Here is a 23,059-nt window from a genome sequence, read left to right as displayed (position 1 = left end):
TAATATTATAAAGAGGTAACGTTTGTGGTATTGTATGGGTTAATCTCTGGATCTACTGTACCGATTTTGAAAATTCTTTTACCACTAGAAAGCCACATTATTTGTATATTTGATCCCCGTATTTTCATGAGAATGGGAAATAATTCTCATTATGCGGGTGAAACCGCCGTGTCGGCTACTTATAAGAGTCATTCGGTAAGAGCACGTGGTAGGTAAGCAGGCCCCAGGGGGTGCAAGCAGGGCATTTTCCCAGAGCGGCAAAAATTAAGTGTGGCAAAATTTTGACTGACAGATAGACATCCGAGGGATCTTACAAGGGTTTTTATATAATATGTACATACTTTCGAAACCCTAAAAATAAGTTCCTGGTATGGGGAAAGGGGAAAGGGCGGCAAAATTTATCTTTGCCCGGAGCGGCGAAATTGCTGGATCAGGCCCTGCAGGTAAGTGCGAATTACTGTTTAGCTGGCAGAGTTGGGGCGCTTGACCTAACAAAAATAAGCACTTATAATCTATATAAAAGTATTTAATTAACAGATCCCTAAATGAAAAATTGCTTTGTAACTGAGCTAAACCACGGACGGACAGAGAGACATCTAGAAACTATAAGGTTTTCTTGTTGAATATGGAACACCGGGTTTCGTAGGGCAGGGTTCCAATACATATAGTTTTCTGCAGTGAAAAAGACAAGGCAGGGGGTAAAAGGTTAACTGTGAACTTTGGTAAGTAGGTAAAGAAAACATACAAAAACGTTAGATATTTTTATTTGCCACGTATGTACTTATTTATGTAAATTATAATTCGTATGATACGTCTTTTTTGCAACGAGGCATGAAAATCTACAAGGCCCAGATGCGCACGTAGTCGACCTGTAGTGCGGCGTCTCTGCCCTCGTTCACGTTGAGGTTCCACGTTGGCAACCAGTTTCCTTGTGCGTTCAGGAAGTCGGCGGCGGCCTAAAACAATTTAATTTCATTTAAACGATAATCCGTTAAGTAGAATTTTTACCTAATTGGGCAAATAGTAAAATAATATAGAATAGAACAATACAATTCGAAGATAAAAAGAAGAGTTATGATTTTAGCAATCTATACATATATGCATTATAAATGTAAGTCTTTACAGTCATCTCAGTATACTTAATACTATCATCATCGTCATTAACAACCCATATTTGGCTCAGTGTTGAGCACGAGTCTTGTCTCAGAATGAGAGGGGTTAGGCCTTAGTCTACCACGCTGCCCAAATGCGGATTAGCAGGCTTCACACACGTAATGATCTAATAAAATTCTCAGGTATGCAGGTTTCCTCACGATGTTTTTCCTTCACCGTTTGAGACCCGTGCTATTTAATGTCTTAAAAGTTTGAGGTGCCCGCACCTGACCGGATTCAAACTTACGCCCTCCGAATCGAAGGCAGTATACTAAACTAGTAAGAATTTGTACGAAATTTTCGTGCTTAAAGTCGCCCTTTTGTTGGTTATGATTTATGTAAGTCAGTAAATATTTAATAGAATAAGAAGAAAAGCGTAAAATTTTAACAAACCGTTGGCGAATTGTTCCTCCAGGGTTTGGGATGAGGGTTCTGGACGTTGTCGGGGAAGTATCCGTTAGTGCCTCCGACTGCCACGTTCATGATGAGGAAGAACTGTAAACATCACAAGATAGAACGAAAATTGTATAAAAAGCTCAAGAAGCACGTGTTGTGTATAGGGCTATATGTTTTTCAGTTCTGACATATTGTTCAATATGGCAGCATATTGTAAAAAAGAACGGATCCAAGTGCTTTTTTAGCTCCAAATTTTAAACATGGGCGGAATTCTTGTAGTTTATTTAAATAATAGCATAACTACAATACCAAGCCACCTACCAATTTTATATTTATTATAGTGGGGATTGGAAAAAAGCCTTATTTAAGCACATTTTATTTACCTGTTGATCAAATGGAGCCATTTTAGTTCCAAAGCGCCATGGGTTCTGGAAAGGACTGGTGTGGAAGCCTCCGAATTGCCAGAGTCCAGCATTAGTAGGAGTTATCCTTCCTAACTCTGTGTTGTCGATGCTGAATCTCAAGAAGTCTGAAAAATGTAGTTTAAAAAATGTTTTAAAACAATTAATACAATATATATAATTAACCGAGTTGACCTAGAGGAGGGACTAGTTCTTTATCGACAAATATTGTTTCCGATGCGCATTTTGATATAGAGCCGATCAATTTAGAAAATTAGCAATATTTTTAACATTTTGCGTATTATACCTATTATATAATTTGCGATCGCCCGCGACTTCATCCGCAAGGAAATCTTTTTTCTAATACATATATACCATTCTGTCCTGTCCGGTTCCTTCCAGTTCCGTCCCCGTTTTGTCTTGTACCATCCTCATCCCGTCTGCATCCTGTCCCGTCACATCCCGAGGTCCCGAGTGTGTGTATAGGATAGGACATGGACTACTTCTCTTTCATCTACCCTGGTGAAACTGCGAGTGACAACCAATTAAAAGTGACTAAAATTACCAGGTGTCCATTCGAGTTGGTAGTTGTGGAAGTTTCGGTCCCAGCCGTTGCCGTTTCTGCGGAGCCAGTGCGCTCTGCTCCAGGCGTTTTGACCAGGGAAGGGACCGAAGTGCAGAGTCGATCCCGCTTCTTGAGTACCGATGTGGAGACCGTTGCTGAACATCTGGCGATTTCCGCGAGACTCTACGAGATCGATCTCGCCTGATGCAGGCCATGAGCCGTAGGAGTTGTGGGTCGGCATAAACCAGATAGCTGAAAAATGGTCATCATCATCATTATCAGCAGATTGAAATGACCCACTGCAGGGCTAGGATATAAAGACACCAAAATCTTTCGGAATTATATTCAGCCCCTTAATTACCTGAGAAGCTATTTAGATTTTGAGTTGGAGCAATATGGGGTTTTAGTTGACATCAACCATCATTGAAATGTTATTTTACTAATAAAAAGACTATTTCAGTGACAGTTGCACTTGTCATTTTACTGATTGGAATTAATTCTCCGACTATACATAGCTCACGGCGGCTCATCTTAGAGACGATTTGGCCTTAAGGACCCCTTAAAACCTATGTAAGAGATATATGTACCTACCTACTTGAAAATTAAAAGCATACCTGGCCACAGCCAATCACCAGCGGGCATTCTAGCGCGTACTTCGACGCGACCGTACCGGAAGTTGAAAGACTGGACGGTACGGATGCGGGCGCTCTTGACGGGGTTGATGACATGACTGGGTGAACCACGTCGTTCACATCCGTACCACTGAGGATTGGTACATCTGCAATTGATTATTAAAGTTGGTATTTATTGTGAGAGAGGTATTTATGTTATGTGAGAGATTTACAAATAGATGAACTGTAGTGGCAATGGGCGGGGCACATAGTTCGAAGAGCCGATGGACGTTGGGGTCCCAAAGTGCTGGAATGGCGACCCCGCACTAGTAAGCGCAGTGTTGGTCGACCCCCCACCAGGTGGACTGACGACATCAAGCGAGTCGCAGGGATTCGCTGGATGCAGGCGGCTCAGTATCGTGATGTTTGGAAGTCCCTACAAAAGGCCTATGTCCTGCAGTGGACGTCCATCGGCTGATATGATGATGATGATGATGAACTGTATTGATGTAGATTGTAGGTATATTCACATTATTGGGAACTTTTCGTACTTACAAGTACTTGTATTTACGATTAAGTAAATTTTTATTTACTAAATTTTAAATATAATTTAGTAAATTTTTATTTACTTGTATAAAAATTTACTCTCCAAATCGTAGGTTCGTATACGAATAAAAGCAAGATGAGCCCTGTTTTAAGTTAGTTCAGTTTCATGTGTTCGTCTTTTCTCCGATATAATCTAAGTAGATAATAGCTAAAGCGCTTCTACTCGTCTGGTCAGAATGCAGTAGTATGTTGTATGGTAGGAAACGTACCATTACGTAGTGATAAGTAATAACACCCACCTGTCCGCGGGTTGGCCACCCTCGATGTTGAGGTGACCACTCCTGAGGAAGTTTGCGCCAAACTGATCAGCCGTCAGCGAGGGCCGCAAAAACAACACTCCGTTTTGCGTAAATGAGTTAGTACGGTTGTTGTCGTAGTATTGGAACTCCCAGTTCTGTAGGAATGTCAAAATGGCACATACATTTGTCATTCATAGAATTTTACAAGTTATGAATTTTGTTGTATAAACTGATTTAAGTTGGTTTATGTACACATAATTATACTAATATTGGCTGATCTCGACGGTGAACAGTGATTTATTTGTCTCATCATCATCATCATCATCATATCAGCCGATGGACGTCCACTGCTGGACATAGGCTTTTTGTAGGGACTTCCAAACATCACGATACTGAGCCACCTGCATCCAGCGAATCCCTGAATCGCTTGATGTCATCAGTCTACCTAGTGGGGGATTGGATGGGTTATTTGTCTATGGCTACTCTAATGTCTTTTGAGGAACTACCTATTAGTAAATACAGAATGTTTAAAAAATTTGGCTTATAAATAAATAGCTTCCGGTTAATATAAATCACTACTGGTTAAAATACGGGTACTCACCCCGCCACCAGCTAAGGTTAACTCGTGTTGCCACCTCGCTAAGTCAAACGAGTTGAATTCATCACTGAATATGAGTTCACCGCCACACACTCGGTCCGGGGCGTGCGTGCCACTGACTGTGGTCACCGTCGGCCTGCAGGCTGTAGCTGCCGTGGCCAGAGCGGCCACAACAACCAGTGACGACCACATCATTCTGAAAATTTAAAAAGAACCCTTAAATACTGGATCAGGTTTTTGAAGACCCCTCTGGCGAAGATATCTGATTAGGATTTTATAATTTCTAATTGGCTCAGGTCTGGTCTATGTCGTACCGTCAAGCGAATTAGAAATTAGAGTAGGGTAGAATAAACTCGTACTCTTTCCAAGCCCGCTTCCATCTCAGACAGAATTGTCCTTAGCATAATATGAGATCGCAGTCAACATATGTATTAACTAGAGTTTTTTTCCGGATTTTTTCTATTTTGAATCAGGTTTTTCAATGCTGTAGTTGCTGGAATTACGATTTTAAAGATCTGATTTTTGTTAACTATTAAGAAATAAATTAGCAATGTACTATAATACCATTTCTATAAATTATATTTTATTTGTTTTGTAGAACAAGTTTTAAGTGCAATCATTATTTTTCTTTCATTAAGATGACCTGATTAAAAAAAGTCCTGTAAAAAATGTATGGAACTGAAGTGTACCATTATTTTTAAATCTTATTCACTTATCGAGGTTCGTAAATTGGTATAAAACTTGTGTCTACTCTTTGTAGTTACAAAGTTGCTGGTAAAAATCCATGAGAGGTGCTGAATTTTCAATACAAGATTTTTTTTAAAGTGAGCACTTTTTAACTTTTTCCTTTAAAATCGATATCTGCTGACTTACTTATATTTACTAATGCAGTAATTTGTATTGTATATATTTAATTTATGATATACTAAAGGACGCCCGCGACTTTGTTCGCGTGGAATTTAGTTTTTCAGAAATCCCTCGGGAAACATTTATTTTTTCGGGTTAAAAAGTAGCCTATGTGTTAATTCAGATTTTAATCTATCTCTACTTTAAATTTTAGGTGATTCGGTTCAGTAGCTGAGGCGTAAAAGAGTAACAAACATCAAAATTATCAGGGTTTCGCAAATCTCGGGTCCATGAATTTTTTCGGGATAAAAAGTAGCCTATGTGATAATCCAGAGTAAAATCTATTTCCATTCCAAATTTCAGCCAAATCGCTTCAGTAGTAGCGGTGTTAAAGTGTAACAAACATCCAAATAAACATACATCTATACAAACTTTCATGTTTATAATACTAGTAGGATAAAATCCAATCAACCAACCAACCAACTAACGGACTTGGGCATTGGATTTATATGAAGAAATAAGCCTTTTTATCTATAAGTATGACATGAAAATCGAACTTACCAGATTAATATTGCACTTTGAATGAATTTCTAGATTTTTCACTTATATATATACATCCAAGTAGACCGTCTGCCTGCGATAGTCAGACATACCTAATCCAATTTTAAAAGGCTGAAAAGGGTTAGTCCGGGATCCGTTGAACATTTTTTACAACTGATTACTATCAAGTTAATTTCTCGTGAGTAGATTCATCTCGATGAGACGATCAACTTTTTTATTTACGAAAATTCTTGATTCTAGTAGGTAGAGTTACCAGGAAATACAAATTTCTGAGCGTCGAAATGAGATAATGTACCACGCAATTTGTAGGACATTGTGGCTGTTAAGCAATAGTAAAAAAACACAGTTGGTTTGTAACCACTTTTAATAATCTCGTTATTGATACAAGTTGTTAGGAGGGTAGTTTATCAAAAGTTGTTACTAACCAGATGTTTTTCTTTTTATTGATTAAATAATAGTTATACAACTTAACAGCCACAATGTCGTACACATTGCGTTTTACATTATCTGTACCGACGCTCATAAATTTTTCGAGGTATAATAGAGCCGGTATTGGGCAATATTGTATGAGACCCTGGCTTGATTTTTTTGCTGCCACCGACCAAATCATTGCTATTGTATAGTGAAATACATAGTAATCACGAATGAAAAACTAATTTCACCCTAAGTAATATCGAAACTGTATATGTAAGACCTCAAAGTTTTAGAAATATGTGACCATCCAATGTCGACATATTTGTCATATATAAATATATATTTTATGGTTATTAAAATTCCACTAGATTACGTAGTCTGATACTACTTTACTTACTTTACTTTACTAACTGACATAGTCGTGGTTTTGTACAAACGCTTTCATAATTAGATGTGCTTATATTCGATTCGGCATCTCTGCAGCATAGATCAGGTTTCCACCGAATCGAAGGCTTTCGCAATCCGCAAACGCTAAGCAAGTCTCTCTCGCTCTCTCGCTTCTCGATATTGTGTGTAACCTCCCCTAGTATATAAATCAATGTTGTCTATGATAATAAAGCCATTCTTTGAAGTCGGCCTGTTGAGGTGGCTGGTGGGAGGCTTCGGCAGTGGCTAGTTACCACCTTACCGACAAAGACGTACCACCAAGCAATTTAGCGAAAAGGGGTGTGGATTTTCAACCTCCTGACAAGTTAGCCCGCTTCCATCTTATTATCATTTATTATCAGGGGAGATTGTAGTCAAGGACTAACTTGTACAGAATTAAAAAAAAAGGTAGCTAAAAGTTGTCAAACCTTTGAGTGTGGCCTGGGAACCCTCGTAACTTTAATTATAAATTTTCGACTAATTACTATCGTTAATATCTAATAATATTCTGACGTTTCGAAAGTTATTGTAAACTAAGCCTAATTGAAATGAATGAATTATGATTTGATTTGTCTCTCGAGGACAATGTGTAGAGTCTCCTCAGTAAAATCCTCTCAACCGAGCGATCGATCGCAAGTTAATATATGGATTTGTCTAATGCTCTCTGAATCTCATTATTTGTCCATCATCCTTTCATTGTTTCATGAGCCTGAGTGTTCGGTCTCAGAACTTTTTGGTTCTTTTGTAAGGTGGGTGGGTGGTCTAAAGTACTTAGATTCAATCCTATAGACAGTTTCCACCAGTTTGTTGTTCAAGTCGTCCGTATTAATGAATTCTGTTAGGCAGTCAAAGTGTTTCTTCTGTTCCAGTTCATAGCTTGGGATAAATATATGAGTAGGTAGACTTCGCCAGTTGGTTCCGGTCTAGCTGTCTGCTTGTGTGTTGATATTCAACGTGCTTCTTACGAGATGGTGATAACTGTCTGGTGACACATCGTTAAATAACCAAATTGCTCCTTGCTCAACTAATTCTCCAGCTTCGCGTTGAAATTACAAAACGGTAACGGTCTTTCTAAAAGAAATTACTTATAATAAATGAAAAAATTAAACAAAATTAATTTCTGATTGTGTTCTTTCAAATTCGAGTCTAACTGTGATTCTTTGTTTTTCGACGGGCTGCCGCGGAGTTAAGGGACTGGCGACTGGCGAACCCATTTTCGGCTCACTTTTGAGCACGAATCTTCTCTCAGAATAAGAGAAGTTAGGCATTAGTCCACCACGCTGGCCCAATGCAGATTGGTAGATTTCACACACCTAAGAGAGAGAGAATTAAAAAAATCTCAAGTATGCAGATTTGCTCACGATGTTTTCCTTCACCGTTTGAGACACGTGATATTTAATTTCTTAAAATGCACATAACTGAAAAGTTGGAGGTGCATGCCGGACCGGATTCGAACCTACACCCACCGGAATCGGAAGCAGAGGTCATATCCACTGGGCTCTCCTGGCTCAATGCCGTGGATAATATTAAAAAATACGTTTTATACTTGGATGGTTCCATATTCCTCAACCGTCTGGACTCTTAAAACATGCTATCTTCCAAAGCCACCACATTCCGAACTAAATAATTGACTACCATCTTTAACCCTTCCTACAATAAGGTATGTCTGGTTATCACATACCTTTGAACTAAAGATTATTGTCATTTGTCATTGTGGATTAATTAGCAATCGAATTTTGTTTTAATCTAAACAAATGATGATCTGCAACGTCTGGTATCAGTTAAGGTAGCGATATAGTCCAGTCATATTATGCATTTCCACTACAAATTAAAGAAAATAACGCTTACATCTTCATTGTCACTCACTAAAAAAAAACAAGTTGGTAAAGGTAATATTGGCCATAAATCCAGTGAATCGTACTGCCCATTGTTATTTTGTTCCTTCGCATTACTTAACAACTACTTTGTCTACGTAAGACTCACATTTTTTTTTCCAAATAACAAACAAATTCAGTCGGTAATTTTTGCGTGAAATAGTTTTCGCAAACCTCGCAGGAATTATGATTTCTTTCGGTACAACTTATGCGTTAATCTAGGATACCTATAATATATTTTCAATACAAATTTCAGCTAAATCGATTAAGTAATCGTGGCGTTAAAGAGTAACAATCTGGGGAAACCATGTTTTTTTCGGGATAAAGACTTGCCTATGTTTATTCCAGGGTATTTATCTATCTTCATTTTAAATTTCAGCCACAGGAACCCTTAATCCACAGGAACTTATTTTCCGGGATAAAAGCATTCCAATTCTTATTCAATTTTGCAAACGCCCGAGGCTCTATCTATATAAAGTAGCGTATATATTAATCCAAGTTATAATCTATCTTTATTACAATTTACAGTTAATTTAAACAAACATTAATACCATTAAAATCATCAGCTTTTTGCAAAGCTTGGGAAACCATGGACTTTTTCGGGACAAAGAGTAACCTATGTTATATTCCAAGGTATATATCTTCATTTCAAATTTCAGGCAAATCGGTTAAGTAGTTGCGGCGTTATACTAGAGTAACAAACATCCATACAAATTTTCGCGTGCATAATATTAGTAGGAATGCGAAATGCGTGTTTATGCGAATAGCATAAAAAGTTCAATACAACTCCAAGAATTGTTCCAAGAATTGTTGAATAAAGTTACATCTTCAAGTGATTGCTGTGGTGACCTCATAAAGGGACTTATTCAAAACATACTGTCGATGGCTTTTTTGTGAAACCTATTTTCATAGAGACTGTAGAAAAAAAAAAAAATTGGGTATGTATGATCACTGAAGCACGGTCGACCATATTTTCCACCTATCTCATTACGTCATTATGGTCTATGAAATGTTTTTATCGAATAAAATCCTAACCAAAAGGTTTGTGAAATCTCACCAAACAATTAATTGACAGCGTACAAAACTGTGCACAACCAAAAATTTATTGTGTAAGGGACAACAATCAGTAAAACTTGTCAAAAAACAACATTAATTCCGATTAATTACATTATCGATAGTCCCACGTATCAAATAAACGCGTACTAGCCTTAATCAACGTAGGGGGTAACGCGACAGGTGATATAATATGGTGGACTCGTACTTAGCTGGTGTTAGTTGTTATTTACTGGCCATATTGGCTGACTAGGCTATAATACCGAAACTACTTCTTCTATCTATATCTATACGTTAAGTAAAACGGTAACAGGACCAATTCTGTACAAAGAAGATATTTTGAAAATAATTTATTTAATTAAATTTTTACATAAAAAGTAAGATTTACCATAAATCAGAATTCGGATTTTTTCTTATGCTGCTACAAGATATTGTGAATTGCCAATTCTATGATTTTAGGTCTACAGAACTATAAGTAATGATCACCTTTGTGAATGCATGGAAAATTGCGTATATACGAGATATTGCGAAGACTTAAAAGGAGTAATATTTTTATAGATTTAAGGAACCAGTTCAACTTAAAGGTACCCCTACGCGTTTCTGAGATAAAAGGTCTTCGCGGTCAGATTATACGGACAACGAAGTGATGTTTTATGAGTTCTTTTCTTCCTATAGAGAAGGAACAACAAAACGGAATTTTCAGCTAGTACATACGAATACCTAAAGTATTTGTGATTTTGGTAAGTAGGTAAATGATACATACATAAACGTTAGTTAATTTTATTTGCCAGGTATATAAATATGTATATCATAATTCGTTTGAACATATGCATGAAAATCTACAAGGCCCAGATGCGCACGTAGTCGACCTGTAGTGCGGCGTCTCTGCCCTCGTTCACGTTGAGGTTCCATGTTGGCAACCAGTTGCCTTGTGCGTTCAGGAAGTCGGCGGCGGCCTAAAACAATTTGTTTTAGTTAAACTATAATCCGTTGTGTTATCGCTATCGGTGATTTTTTTAATTATTACCCTACCCTACCGCCTTTATCTGTCGCCTCTTTTGCTCTATCGAGGATACCGATTTCGAGACTTCTTTTATAATTCTGTTTTCAGATGTGTCCAAAATTACTATAACATTCATTGAAATAGTTTTAACTTTTTTATCTATACTAATACTATAAAGCTGAAGAGTTTGTTTGTTTGATTGAATGTGCTAATCTCAGGAACTAATGGTCCGATTTGAAAGATTCTTTCAGTGTTAGATAGCCCATATATATCGAGGAAGGCTATAAGCTATATTTTATCCCCGTATTCCTACGGGAACGGGAACCACGCGGGTGAAACCGCGCGGCGTCAGCTAGTATTAACTAAAGGTATTCGACTACCTTTATTATGATAAAGTATGGATAAGTTAAAGAATAGCGCAGGTGCATGATAACATTGCCAAATTAAAAATGTAGCAAAAAATTTCAACAAACCGTTGGCGAATTATTCCTCCAGGGTTTGGGATGAGGGTTCTGGACGTTGTCGGGGAAGTATCCGTTGGTGCCTCCGACTGCCACGTTCATGATGAGGAAGAACTGTAAACAACAGAAGATAGAATTAAAATAAACTACAACTAAAATAAATCTATACTTATATTATAAAGCTGAAGAGTTTGTTTGAAAGAAAGAAGAAGAAGAAAGAAAATAAATTTATTCAAATCTAAAAGTTACAGACAGTCAATACCCTATCCTTATGACAGCATGTCTGTCTGTAACCCTTAAAAAGAAAGGGTATGCCGTGCACTACGTACAAGTATAATACACGGCGCTGATTTCCAGCTGAGACCCGTGTGACGTCACAGCTTATAATTGTACAAATAAACTGACATGAACTAAATTAAATTAAAATAAGCAGCAAATATGTGTTACATCGTTTGTTTGTTTGAACGCACTAATCTCAGGAACTACTGGTCCGATTTAAAAAATTCTTTCAGTGTTGGATAGCCCATATATCGAGGAAGGCTATAGGCTATATTTTATCCCTATATTCCTACGGGAACGGGAACCGCGCAGCATCTACTAGTTCGTGTAATAAGCAAGTAGTGGCCTATTCACCCGAGTGCGCAACCCAAGGGAGAGTTCTCTGTTTGTTATTTGATTTTGTTAATTCTTACGTCAATTGTTGACTGTCACTAAAGACCAATGCTAAAGATATGACAAACGACAATCTATACTCCAATATTATATAGCTGAAGAGTTTGTTTGTTTGCTTGAACGCGCTACTCTCAGGAACTATTGTTCCGATTTGAAAAAATCTTTTTCAGTTGGGAATCTACATTATCTCTGAGCGCTGTATGCTACATTTTGCCTACTACATTGCCAGACTTTACTATTTATAATAAAATTTTATGAGCGATAACTTTCCAGTTGTAAAGGTTTTTTACTACTTGTTTTAATTAGTGAAACTTAATTTTTTCTACTGCGAAGTAAGTTTTTGCGAAAAAGGTTTCTTTTTCAGTTTTATGGATGACTGTTTAAGTCACAGTGTCACATTGGAATAAATGTACTGGACAAAATTGTACTTGTAGATTTAAAAAAAGTGTATTTATTTTTAATATCTGTTAGTATAAAACAACCATTTTAATTACCTGTTGGTCAAATGGAGCCATTTTAGTTCCAAAGCGCCATGGGTTCTGGAAAGGACTGGTGTTGAAACCTCCGAATTGCCAGAGACCAGCATTGGTAGGAGTTATCCTTCCTAACTCTGTATTGTCGATGCTGAATCTCATGAAATCTGAAAAAAATTACAAACAAATTGATACGAAATATACAACAACCAAATGTTAAATAAATATATGTATCTATAATTGTATATAAATAGGATATTACTTCTTTATTCCTATGATAACAAATATTGTTTCGGATGCGTATTTTGATATACAAAAAAAAATATCTATTTAGAAAATTACTAACATCTTAGGTACTTATATATTTTAATTATTATTAGTTAGCCAGTGGGCGCCCACGACTACGCCCGCGTGGAATACTATTTTCTAATCATCATATACTATTAATTTTACTATTCTTTCCTATCCGGTTCCGTCCTGTCCCGTCCCCGTGCTCGTCCCGTCCCGATTTGTATAATTTATCAATATAATTCATCTTTAATCAAAATTTCGGCTGGGTAGCTGCGGCGTGAATGAGTAGGTAACAATTAAGTATACTCATTCACGCCGCGACTACTATACTAGAAATGACCTTTATAATGTTAGTGTGATGTGATAGTTTCGATCTGGAACGACACATGGTCTACTTTTTATTCTGATACAGACGCCCGCGACTTCGTCCTCGTGGAATTCAGTCATTCACAAATCCCGCGGAAACCATCAATTTTTCCGGGATGAAAAGCAGCCTATGTGTTAATCCAGAGTAAAATCTATTTCCATTCCAAATTTCAGACAAATTGCTTCAGTAACCACAGGGCAAAGGAGGAACTAACATACACACTTATACACAAACTTTCGCGTTTATAGTATTAGTGTGATTTTCAAACTGCGAGGAAAAATTTACCAGGTGTCCATTCGAGTTGGTAGTTGTGGAAGTTTCGGTCCCAGCCGTTGCCGTTTCTGCGGAGCCAGTGAGCTCTGCTCCAGGCGTTTTGACCGGGGAAGGGACCGAAGTGCAGAGTCGATCCCGCTTCTTGAGTACCGATGTGGAGACCGTTGCTGAACATCTGGCGATTGCCGCGAGACTCGACGAGATCGATCTCGCCTGATGCAGGCCATGAGCCGTAGGAGTTGTGGGTCGGCATAAACCAGATAGCTGAAAAATGGTCATCATCTTATTATCATCTTATTAGCGGTATGCGCGGTGGATTTACAAATCGGAGGTCCTGGGTCGATCCCAAGCTGGGCAGATTAAGATTTTCTTTATTGGTCCAGGTCTGGCTGGTGGGAGGCTTCGGCTGTGGCTAGTTACCCTACCGGCAAAGCAGTACCGCAAAGCATTTAGCGTTCCGGTGCGATGCCGTGTAGAAACCGAAAATGTGCATTTACATCCTCCTTCTAACAAGTTAGCCCGCTTCCATCTCAGACTGCATCATCACTTACCACCAGGTGATATTGTAGTCAAGGGCTAACTTGTAAAGAATAAATAAAAAAAAGTCTATTAAAATGGCACACTCCAGGGCCAGGGTAAATATTGAAACTATCTCTTGGGATTATGTTCAATCTTAATTGAGAAGCTTTGATTTGGCATACACGAGCCACCGCGCTTACCTTTAGAAACTAGGCATGTGAACCCCTATAACCTGTGAGATTTTTTCTAATTGGTTTGCGAAACTGACACAATGACTTAATCTAATAGCTTCTATTCATCCTTATGTAATTGTGCCTATTTAAAGCATATACAACATGCTTAGATTGGGTACATAAGACAAAATATTAACTTACTCTAAATAAAAAGAAAAAAGACAAACAGACAGAAAGATGAAGAAAAAACAAATGTGAAGAACTAATCTTCCATCAACATTCAAGGAAACCTAGTCCTTATACTACTAATTGAGTCACTGAAGATATTTATACGGTTAGTGATTGATAGAAGATATATATATATATGGTTAGTGATTGATAGAAGATATCTATACGGTTAGTGATTGATAGAAGATATATATACGGTTAATGATTTATAGAAGATATATATACGGTAAGTGATTGATAGAAGATATATATACGGTTAGTGATTTATAGAAGATATATATACGGTTAGTGATTGATAGAAGATATATATACGGTTAAAATTTATAGAAGATATATATACGGTTAGTGATTGATAGAAGATATATATACGGTTAGTGATTTATAGAAGATATATATACGGTTAGTGATTGATAGAAGATATATATACGGTTAGTGATTGATAGAAGATATCTACACGGTTAGTGATTGATAGAAGATATATATACGGTTAGTGATTGATAGAAGATATCTATACGGTTAGTGATTGATAGAAGCTATCTATACGGTTAGTGGTACGTGTTAGTGATGTATGTACTTGAAAGCTGAAAGCATACCTGGCCACAGCCAATCACCAGCGGGCATTCTAGCGCGTACTTCGACACGACCGTACCGGAAGTTGAACGACTGGACGGTACGGATGCGGGCACTCTTGACAGGGTTGATAGGGTTATTTTGTGTACCACGTCGTTCACATCCGTACCACTGAGGATTGGTACATCTGCAATTATAATAACATACTTAGTTAATTATTTTGTGATAGAGGCATTTGCTTTACTCCATCGTCGCGAGGACCTACTGGATTTAGTAGATTAGATATTAAGAAGAATAAAATGGTTATATATTTTTTCGCATTCAGTGGTGGAAAAAACTACAGACTTCAGGAATTATTTTTATTACTTCACCCGTACCCGTACCCGTACTCGTAGTTCCTGTTGCCGTGAGAATACAGAGATAAATTAATTATGTATCCTATGACATTCACAAATAATGTGGCTTTCTAGTGGTAAAATAATTTTCAAAATCAGTTCAGCAGATCCAGATATTTACGCCCTACCACAATACTGTTTTTCAGTAATTGTCGTTGTAGCGGCAACAGAAATGCATTCATCTGTGAAAATTTCAACTGTCTATCACGGGTCATGATCACGAGACAGTCGGACAACCTAGTGACAGACGGACGGTTGGACGGACAACGGAATCTTGTAGGGTTCCGATAGACCATTTGGGTATGGAATTCTAAAACTGGGGTGTGGCTCTGTCCGGGAAACTGTCGTATTATTGTACGAGAATAACATGTATGTGATTCAGTGGCAATTCACTGGCAATGTCGTTTACCCGCTTATCCGGATTAATTCTTTCAAGTTTTGTTAGTATTTATTCATTTATAGCATATCAGTGCAAACTTTGTTCTTGTTGTTTTTAAATTCCCAATCGACGACTGTCATTATTATTGAACATCGTTGAGCTGTTTCGAAGCCTACAGTAAAAAAAAGACTACTAACATACAAACTCAAAACTCAAACTGCTATTTCTATAAGATAAGTAGGTTCAATATTTATATATGTAAGCAAGTGAAAGACAATCTTTAATTAATTGCGATTCAACCTACGACTAGTAGGTAAACCTGTTTAGGTATGTAGACTATGTTTATCTATGAATTAATTCCTTTTCAATTTCATACTGAATTTATTAAGTAATTGAAATGGAAGATGATGGTAATGATTACATCATCATCTATCTCTATAGATTCGCACTCTACTGAATTACGTCTAAGACCAGGATCAGGCCTTTGGTATTCAATCCATTTAGGGTTCCAAACGTACGTAATATAAAAAATGGAACCCTTATAACACTTGCGCACATTTTAAAGTCTGTTTTCTCCAAATGTACTGGACCAATCCAGTAGAAATTTGGCACACATATAAATTTTAGTGACCCAAATACAGGGATGTATCGTGTTTTAGGAAAGAATTCCTACCTATCTTCTTCTGCCCGATACAATCTAGAACTGTAGAAAACGTCACACTCACCTGTCAGCGGGTTGGCCACCCTCGATGTTGAGGTTACCATTCCTGAGGAAGTGTGCACCAAACTGATCAGCCGTCAGCGAGGGCCGCAAGAACAACACTCCGTTTTGCGTAAAGGAGTTCGTGCGGTTGTTGTCGTAGTATTGGAACTCCCAGTTCTGTAGGAATGAGAAAAACACATAACTGACAAACACTGTTTGGCTCAGCTGGCAGTTTGTGGAGTGTATTTCAATTTTGGATATCTACTAAAACTTTTCCTTCTTGGAATTTCATAATAATTTTATTGGTTAAAGAAGTTGTATCCTAGTTGAACAATATCATTATCATCATTACATCAGTCGATGAACACGTACTACAAGACATACGCCTTTTGTAGGGTCTCCGAACATCACAATTCAGAGCCGCCTACGTCCACATGACTTCCTGCGACTTCTTATGAAGTCTCTTCAGATAATGCGGAATTTTGAATGAAAAGATATCGCGTAGTTTAGTAAATGCGTTGGTTCACCCCTTTCTTGAAATTTAACAACTGGACCTTATGTTCCAGGTAGGCATATTCGTCTACACTTTCGAGTGAAACGTTTCCAATTGTTCGCTCGCTCCTTAAAATGATTCAGCAAGGTCCTTTTGACGAACACAACTACCCCGCTGTTGTAAGGCTGGGCCCCAATTGCCCTCGTGATGGATGGTATTGAACAATCGCTGAAGGACTTTAGGTAAGTATCGGTTTTCTATCCGTTTTTAGGAGTTCTGCTGTGATTTCGTCCTCACCTGGTGTTTTAAGTTGGTATTCACAGATACTAATATTAGCTCTTCTTTGGACGAACTACTCGTAGGAAGGTAGGATACAGAATGTTTTAAAATTTAGCTGATTATTTTGATTTATAAATCATCAGCAGAACTCTGCCGTTTCCCGTAGGCATACGGCGATAAACTATATGTGTGTTACTTCTATATAATGTACTCGGAGCTTTCTATTGGTGAAAGAATGTTTAAAATCGCTCCAGTAGTTTTTTAATTTATTCATTACATAAATACAAATAATTCCTCGTTATAATATTAGTATAGATGTAAGCTTTTTAAAAGGCAGCTGTTACGTAATAAGAGAAACCCGACACTAGCCAGCATAGCCCAGCCAATATTACCAAGGCTAGCTATAGTCTGGTAAGTTCGTTGATGACACTCCCATGATATGCGGGCGACGGGGGGAGATACTGCGCGCGTGTGAAATCCTGCGTGCGGGGAAGTGATGTGCATGAGTCGTGGGGTTTTCATTCATCGCTACATGCCCCCCAGCCCGCGTGGAGCAGTGGGAGTGTTACCAACAAAGTTGCCAAGCTATAGTCGTAACATCTTCTTTCATCAAGAACCAAGTCAGTTTTTGTATAAATTTAGTTTAAAATACATAGTAACAAAATATTTGAACTTACTCCACCACCAGCTAAAGTCAGCTCATGTTGCCACCTCCCCAAGTCAAACGAGTTGAATTCATCACTGAATACGAGTTCACCGCCACACACTCGGTCCGGGGCGTGCGTGCCACTGACTGTGGTCACCGTCGGCCTGCAGGCTGTAGCCGCTGTGGCCAGAGCGGCCACAACAACCAGTGACGACCACATCATTCTGAAAATTTATAAAAAATACCAGCCTTAATAAAATTATCATCAGGATCTGACCGTCTCGAGGATTTGGGTCCTTGGAGGATTTGGAGTTTAGACCCACCACAATGCGGATTGGCTAACTTAAGGTGACAGTGGATGATTCTGTAATGTAATGATCACAATCATGATAAACAATGATAATAAAAAAATATATCTAAATCGAACTACTCAGTAAAAAGTTACAAGTGTTTCGGAGGGTGTGGGTTCGAATCCGGTCCGAAACATGCGCCTCATGCTTTTCAGTTGTGTGCATTTTAAGAAATTTTCACGTGTCACGTGTCTCTAACGGTGAACCGTTAGAGACACGTGACACGTGAAAACAAAGTGAGGAAACCTGCATACCAGAGAATTTTCTTAATTCTCTGCGTGTGTGAAGTCTGCCAATCCGCATTGGGCCAGCGTGGTGAACTATCGGCCTAACCTGAAATTCTGAGAGGAGGCTCGAGCTCAGCAGTGAGCCGAATATAGGTTGATAATTATAAAATTTGGAGATAAAATATAGCCTGTTGCTGATAAATAATGTAGCTTTCCATCGGTAAAAAAGAATTAAAATTACTTCAGTGTCTTAGCCGTGGTTGGCCGTAACAAACAAACAAAAAAAGATACACGCATTCGCATTTAAAATATGAGTGTGGATGTAGATATTAATTATGTTGAACCATCAGTTTGTACAACATTTTGAATATTACATATTATTACTGTTTAGGTACTACCGGACGCCCACGACTTCGTCTACGTGAAATTTCATTTCATTTAATTTCATTAAAAACATACTGGGGAAAAAAAAATGCCTATATGTTTCTCAATAACTTTTTCTATGTATTAGTGAAAGTTTCATTGAAATCAATTCAACCGTTCCAGATATTAGCCCGGACGAACATACAGATAGACAAAAGTTAAAAAAAAGCTCGATTGTGTTTTAGTGGCGTTTAGAAAAATATGAAAAGATACGATTTCTCAAGGTATGATAAGCCGGAATTTTTTAATTAAAATTTAAAATATGACGTGAAAATGGGACTTACCAGATTGTTAATGTACTAATATCTGGAATTTCCACTTATATATATACATCCAACATTATTGACATCTAACGTTGTGGATTATTTAGCAATCACCATTTGTTTTAATCTAAACGAATGATGATGGATCGATCATCGTGGGGTATTGGTTTAGGTAGGGTTAGGCTGTTCACGCACGAGACTACCGATATGCGAGTCGCGTTTTGTATGACGCTACTATATATACTACAGCTCTACTCGAAGTGTGCTGTTTACCAACAAACAAATTGGAAATTAAGGAAGAAAACGCAATATGTATGTGTACGTTCTACTGTAGTGCTTAAACTACTGAACCGATTTTAATGAATGAGGACACGTAATAATACAAATTGAGACATAGGCAGTTTAAGTGTATCACCTACTGTATATGGTTTAATTGATCTAATGTGATTATGCCAGGAACACTTCTATTTTAAACATAGGTATTTGTACATGCTAGGTATATAATGGATGCGGCCACGGCTTATTCTTTGACCATTTTTTTCCTATGCATTTCTCTATTTCAATCTGAAATATTTTCTTGTTTCGTTCTTTCTACGAAGTCGGGCTATAGTTTTTAGACTTTTTTTCTTAAATTATGTATGTTTGTTTTTAAAAAATCTTATTCAAAATTAGTATCTAATTGTTCTAAGCTTATTAGACGAATTTATTTTCATTAATTTAAGAACAAGTTAATTATAATAGGTGTGAAATGACTAGCGATTTATACCCTCATTTTTAATTTGCTTGTTTGTAAACAGTACATATCGAGTAGGGCTGTAGTATAGACACTTGCCTCACGTCACTCGTGCAGCAAACACTTTTAACCAGTGAACGAGTGTGCGCAGTTTGTAAGATCATTAAAAAACTGTACAATTTATACAGTTCTCAGTTTTGCCTATACACGGACTTTTAGCTGAATTGTTCAAACTTACAGTTAAAGTTGCAGGTTGTGTAAATTATGGAGCCTACATTCGATGTCAGTCGCACGCTATTGGCTGTGCTGGGCGCAAGCTGCACTAGTCGCTTACCTACACCGTATGCGACGCGTTAGTGTCCCCGTAGACTACAGATTACATCAAATTATCTACGAGTGTATGTTGATAGGTTTATTATTGGGTTGGGCTGTTAAGCGCGCACACTAAATTGTCGGGTTGGTTGTGCGACCCCATCCAAACGGTGTAGGGTGTAGGTAAACTGCTTCGAAATTTTCTAGTAATCTTTCGGTGTATGAACTTATAATAATTATGTGTCAGTTGATTAAGTGAATGGTTGCAGAAGTTAACAATGAAAATTAATACAACATTGCATAGAAAAATTATATGTTATTCCACGAAAAACGTATGCGTTCAAGGAGACAAACTATTGGCATAATATAGTCAGTAGTCTTTGGGGGCCCTAACATGACATGTATGCTACTTACACAGCACATCCAGTAGCGTACGAATGACATCAAATAGTTATTAGGCGCGTCGAGTTGTGTGTGAAATGTAACAAAATTTTATGAAACAGACTGACGAGCGACTAACGCGTACACTACACTAGTCGTTTGTCAGTAGTCTCGTGGGAGAACGGCCTTATAATAATAGTTTCAACATTGAAAGAGAGATAATAATCTGGAAACTCCTAAACTTAATTTTGGTTTTCTAATACACACATTCCATTATCAAACCACATCGCAGCAGTACACTCTCATAATAATTAGTATATTTTACTAACTGCTAATGATTATTTCTCTTTTTGTTCATTCTTTTTTATTCTTTAACATTGTATATATAGGTAATTAAAAATAATGTACAAATAAATATAATGCAAAATAAAACGTTGTTATATAATATAAAAATGTATATGTTGTATTTTAGTTAGGCTTAATTTCATTATGTTTGTGTAGAATAATTATAAAAATATGTAGAATGTCTACTGAAATGTAAGTGAAACTAACTAATGAAATTTAAGTGTCTGTTTGTAATATCAAAATAACTGTGTTTTCTTAAGTGCTTATTATTTTAAAAAGTTAAAGTTGATTGGGTTTTAGTGTCATGTAGATAACTACTAAAACACACTCAAACACTCTGTCTATCTGTTTGTCGGGGTAGGTAATCTCTGGAACGGCTGCTGGACCGATTTTAATAAGTCGCTCACTGGTAGGAGATTTAATATTTACCAGCGTACCCTGGTAAATATTAAATCTTTTAAACTAAAGGTTCCCTCGGGATTTGTGAAAAACTGAATTTTACGTGGACGAAAATGCGGGCGTCCTCTAGTAATTAAATAAAATATTGTCTCAAAAGTCTCATAGAATCTCGTGTCTGCCATTGTCTTGTGGTCTATGGAGTCTGCTCTGTTTATTAAAATTCATCATAAAAATTTCTACAATTATAATGACATGCGACAATTTTGGTTTGATTTTTTTTTAACGCTTAACTATTTTTAGAAATGGAGCAGAGAACTGGGAGGTTATTCTGTAACAATGTCTTTATCACTTGTGAGCTTCGTACTCGAATCTATGCCCTCTTCCTATAGTACTGTGTTTAGACAGAGAGAGTATACTGTGTTAGGTGAATTCGAAACTCGCACTTGCGAGTAATTTAAAACATCGTTACTGAATAGGCCTCCTGGCATTCATCGTCACTAATGTGAGAATATCAGTGTTATGAAGCTGCAAAGCATTATGAACTGAATAGGTATATCGAGGATGATGCATAATGCCCACATACTTAGGAAAATTCCGTGGAAAATGGGTGAAAACTTTCATTCCCTTTTTTAACACACACGAATAAATATAAGCATGAGATTGATAAACAAGACAAACATGTACAAACTAGTAAGTGGCTAACATCCTATACTTACTTATCTTATACTTATCCTATTTTTAATCTTAGCCCCCATTCGCACGAGTTTTTTAATGGACGTTAAAAAATCCTTCAAATACAACAAATGCATTCCCAATAATTGTATATTTTCACATGATAGCGTTTTAAAGACGACCCTTTTTTTCGAGTCATTTTCAATTTTAGGCGTTGGAAATAGACCTTCATTTAACTTAATTTGAACGTTTTTTTAACGTCCGTTAAAAAAGCTCTTGTGCGAATGATGGGTTATATTTATTACCTAATGCTGAACTTCAGCGATAGCTTTTTGATAAGTACGAATTAAAATTTGAAGTCTAAATTAAGTTTGACTTGCAGGATCTAAGGAGGTTCTTATTAGCAAGCACTGTATTGCTAAAAACTTTTTCGCATGTAAATGATAAAATATTGTCTCTGAATATCAATGAAATGCCTTAATGCCTACCAAAGACCAAAACAAACATTTGACTGACACTCGCATTTGTCAAATTATTAATGTTTTAGAATGTTGTATTAACAAATAAATAAAACAAAATGGGAAATTATACAAGTGATATCTCATATATGAAAACATGTTTATAGTGTAAAAACAATACACGTTGCAATGGAGATATGGTATACTTTTGTTGATAACACGTGTTGATTTACATCTATTCCACATAGAACATGCATTCATTAATGCTTTCTACAAAGCATTTCGGTATAATACAGAACATAGGGCTCAAGTCGGCCGTGGCGAATTCAATGATATACTAGCGAACGTCCGCGACTTCGCCTGCCTACTATTTTTCCTTATGTCCAATCTGCTTCAAACTTACTACTTACTTTACTTGTGATCTACCCGCAAAAACAGTATGAAAACAGGTGTATTAGTTTTTGAACGTTGCTTGATGACGAAGTTTGCGTATAGATTGTCATAATGTACCTATATAAAAAAACGATTATTATTTTGAGAATACTTATAAAATATCGCTTATGTAATTAACGGTTTTTGTATCACGTAGCGCTTTCTAGAAAGCGCAATGTTGATCGACCCCCCACTAGGTGGACTGACGACATCAAGGTAGTCGCAGGGATTCGCTGGATGCAGGCGGCTCAGGATCGTAATTTTTGAAAGTCCCTACAAAAGGCCTACGTCCTGCAGTGGACGTCCATCGGCTCACATAATGATGATAATGTAGTAGCGGACGTAGCTGCGTCCTATAATTATTGCGTTATGATGTTTGTAGATACATTTGGGCTCA

At 37.3% G+C, this 23,059-nt stretch overlaps 2 protein-coding genes across 2 annotated transcripts; both read right to left on the bottom strand.

Annotated features, from left to right (window-relative positions):
• Nucleotides 1-765: 765 nt before the first annotated feature.
• Nucleotides 766-4,800, bottom strand: LOC112053299 (beta-1,3-glucan-binding protein-like). The gene is made up of 7 exons (XM_024092686.2): nt 4,572-4,800; nt 3,971-4,125; nt 3,129-3,292; nt 2,515-2,766; nt 1,932-2,077; nt 1,546-1,647; nt 766-956 (listed from the first exon to the last, which is right to left on the bottom strand). Exons 1-7 carry the CDS (start codon nt 4,761-4,763, stop codon nt 840-842), a joined length of 1,128 nt encoding a protein of 375 aa, XP_023948454.1. The 5' UTR covers nt 4,764-4,800; the 3' UTR covers nt 766-839.
• Nucleotides 4,801-10,571: 5,771 nt separating this feature from the next.
• On the bottom strand, nt 10,572-17,984 carry LOC112053301 (beta-1,3-glucan-binding protein-like). The gene is made up of 7 exons (XM_024092687.2): nt 17,699-17,984; nt 16,272-16,426; nt 14,796-14,959; nt 13,295-13,546; nt 12,373-12,518; nt 11,219-11,320; nt 10,572-10,698 (listed from the first exon to the last, which is right to left on the bottom strand). The coding sequence occupies exons 1-7, from the start codon at nt 17,888-17,890 to the stop codon at nt 10,582-10,584; spliced, it is 1,128 nt and encodes a 375-aa protein (XP_023948455.2). The 5' UTR covers nt 17,891-17,984; the 3' UTR covers nt 10,572-10,581.
• Between the last annotated feature and the right edge of the window lie 5,075 nt (nt 17,985-23,059).

Source organism: Bicyclus anynana, chromosome 7, assembly GCF_947172395.1.
Source record: "Bicyclus anynana chromosome 7, ilBicAnyn1.1, whole genome shotgun sequence".
Lineage (NCBI taxonomy): Eukaryota > Metazoa > Arthropoda > Insecta > Lepidoptera > Nymphalidae > Bicyclus > Bicyclus anynana.
This window is presented reverse-complemented; position numbering and strand designations above follow the sequence as displayed.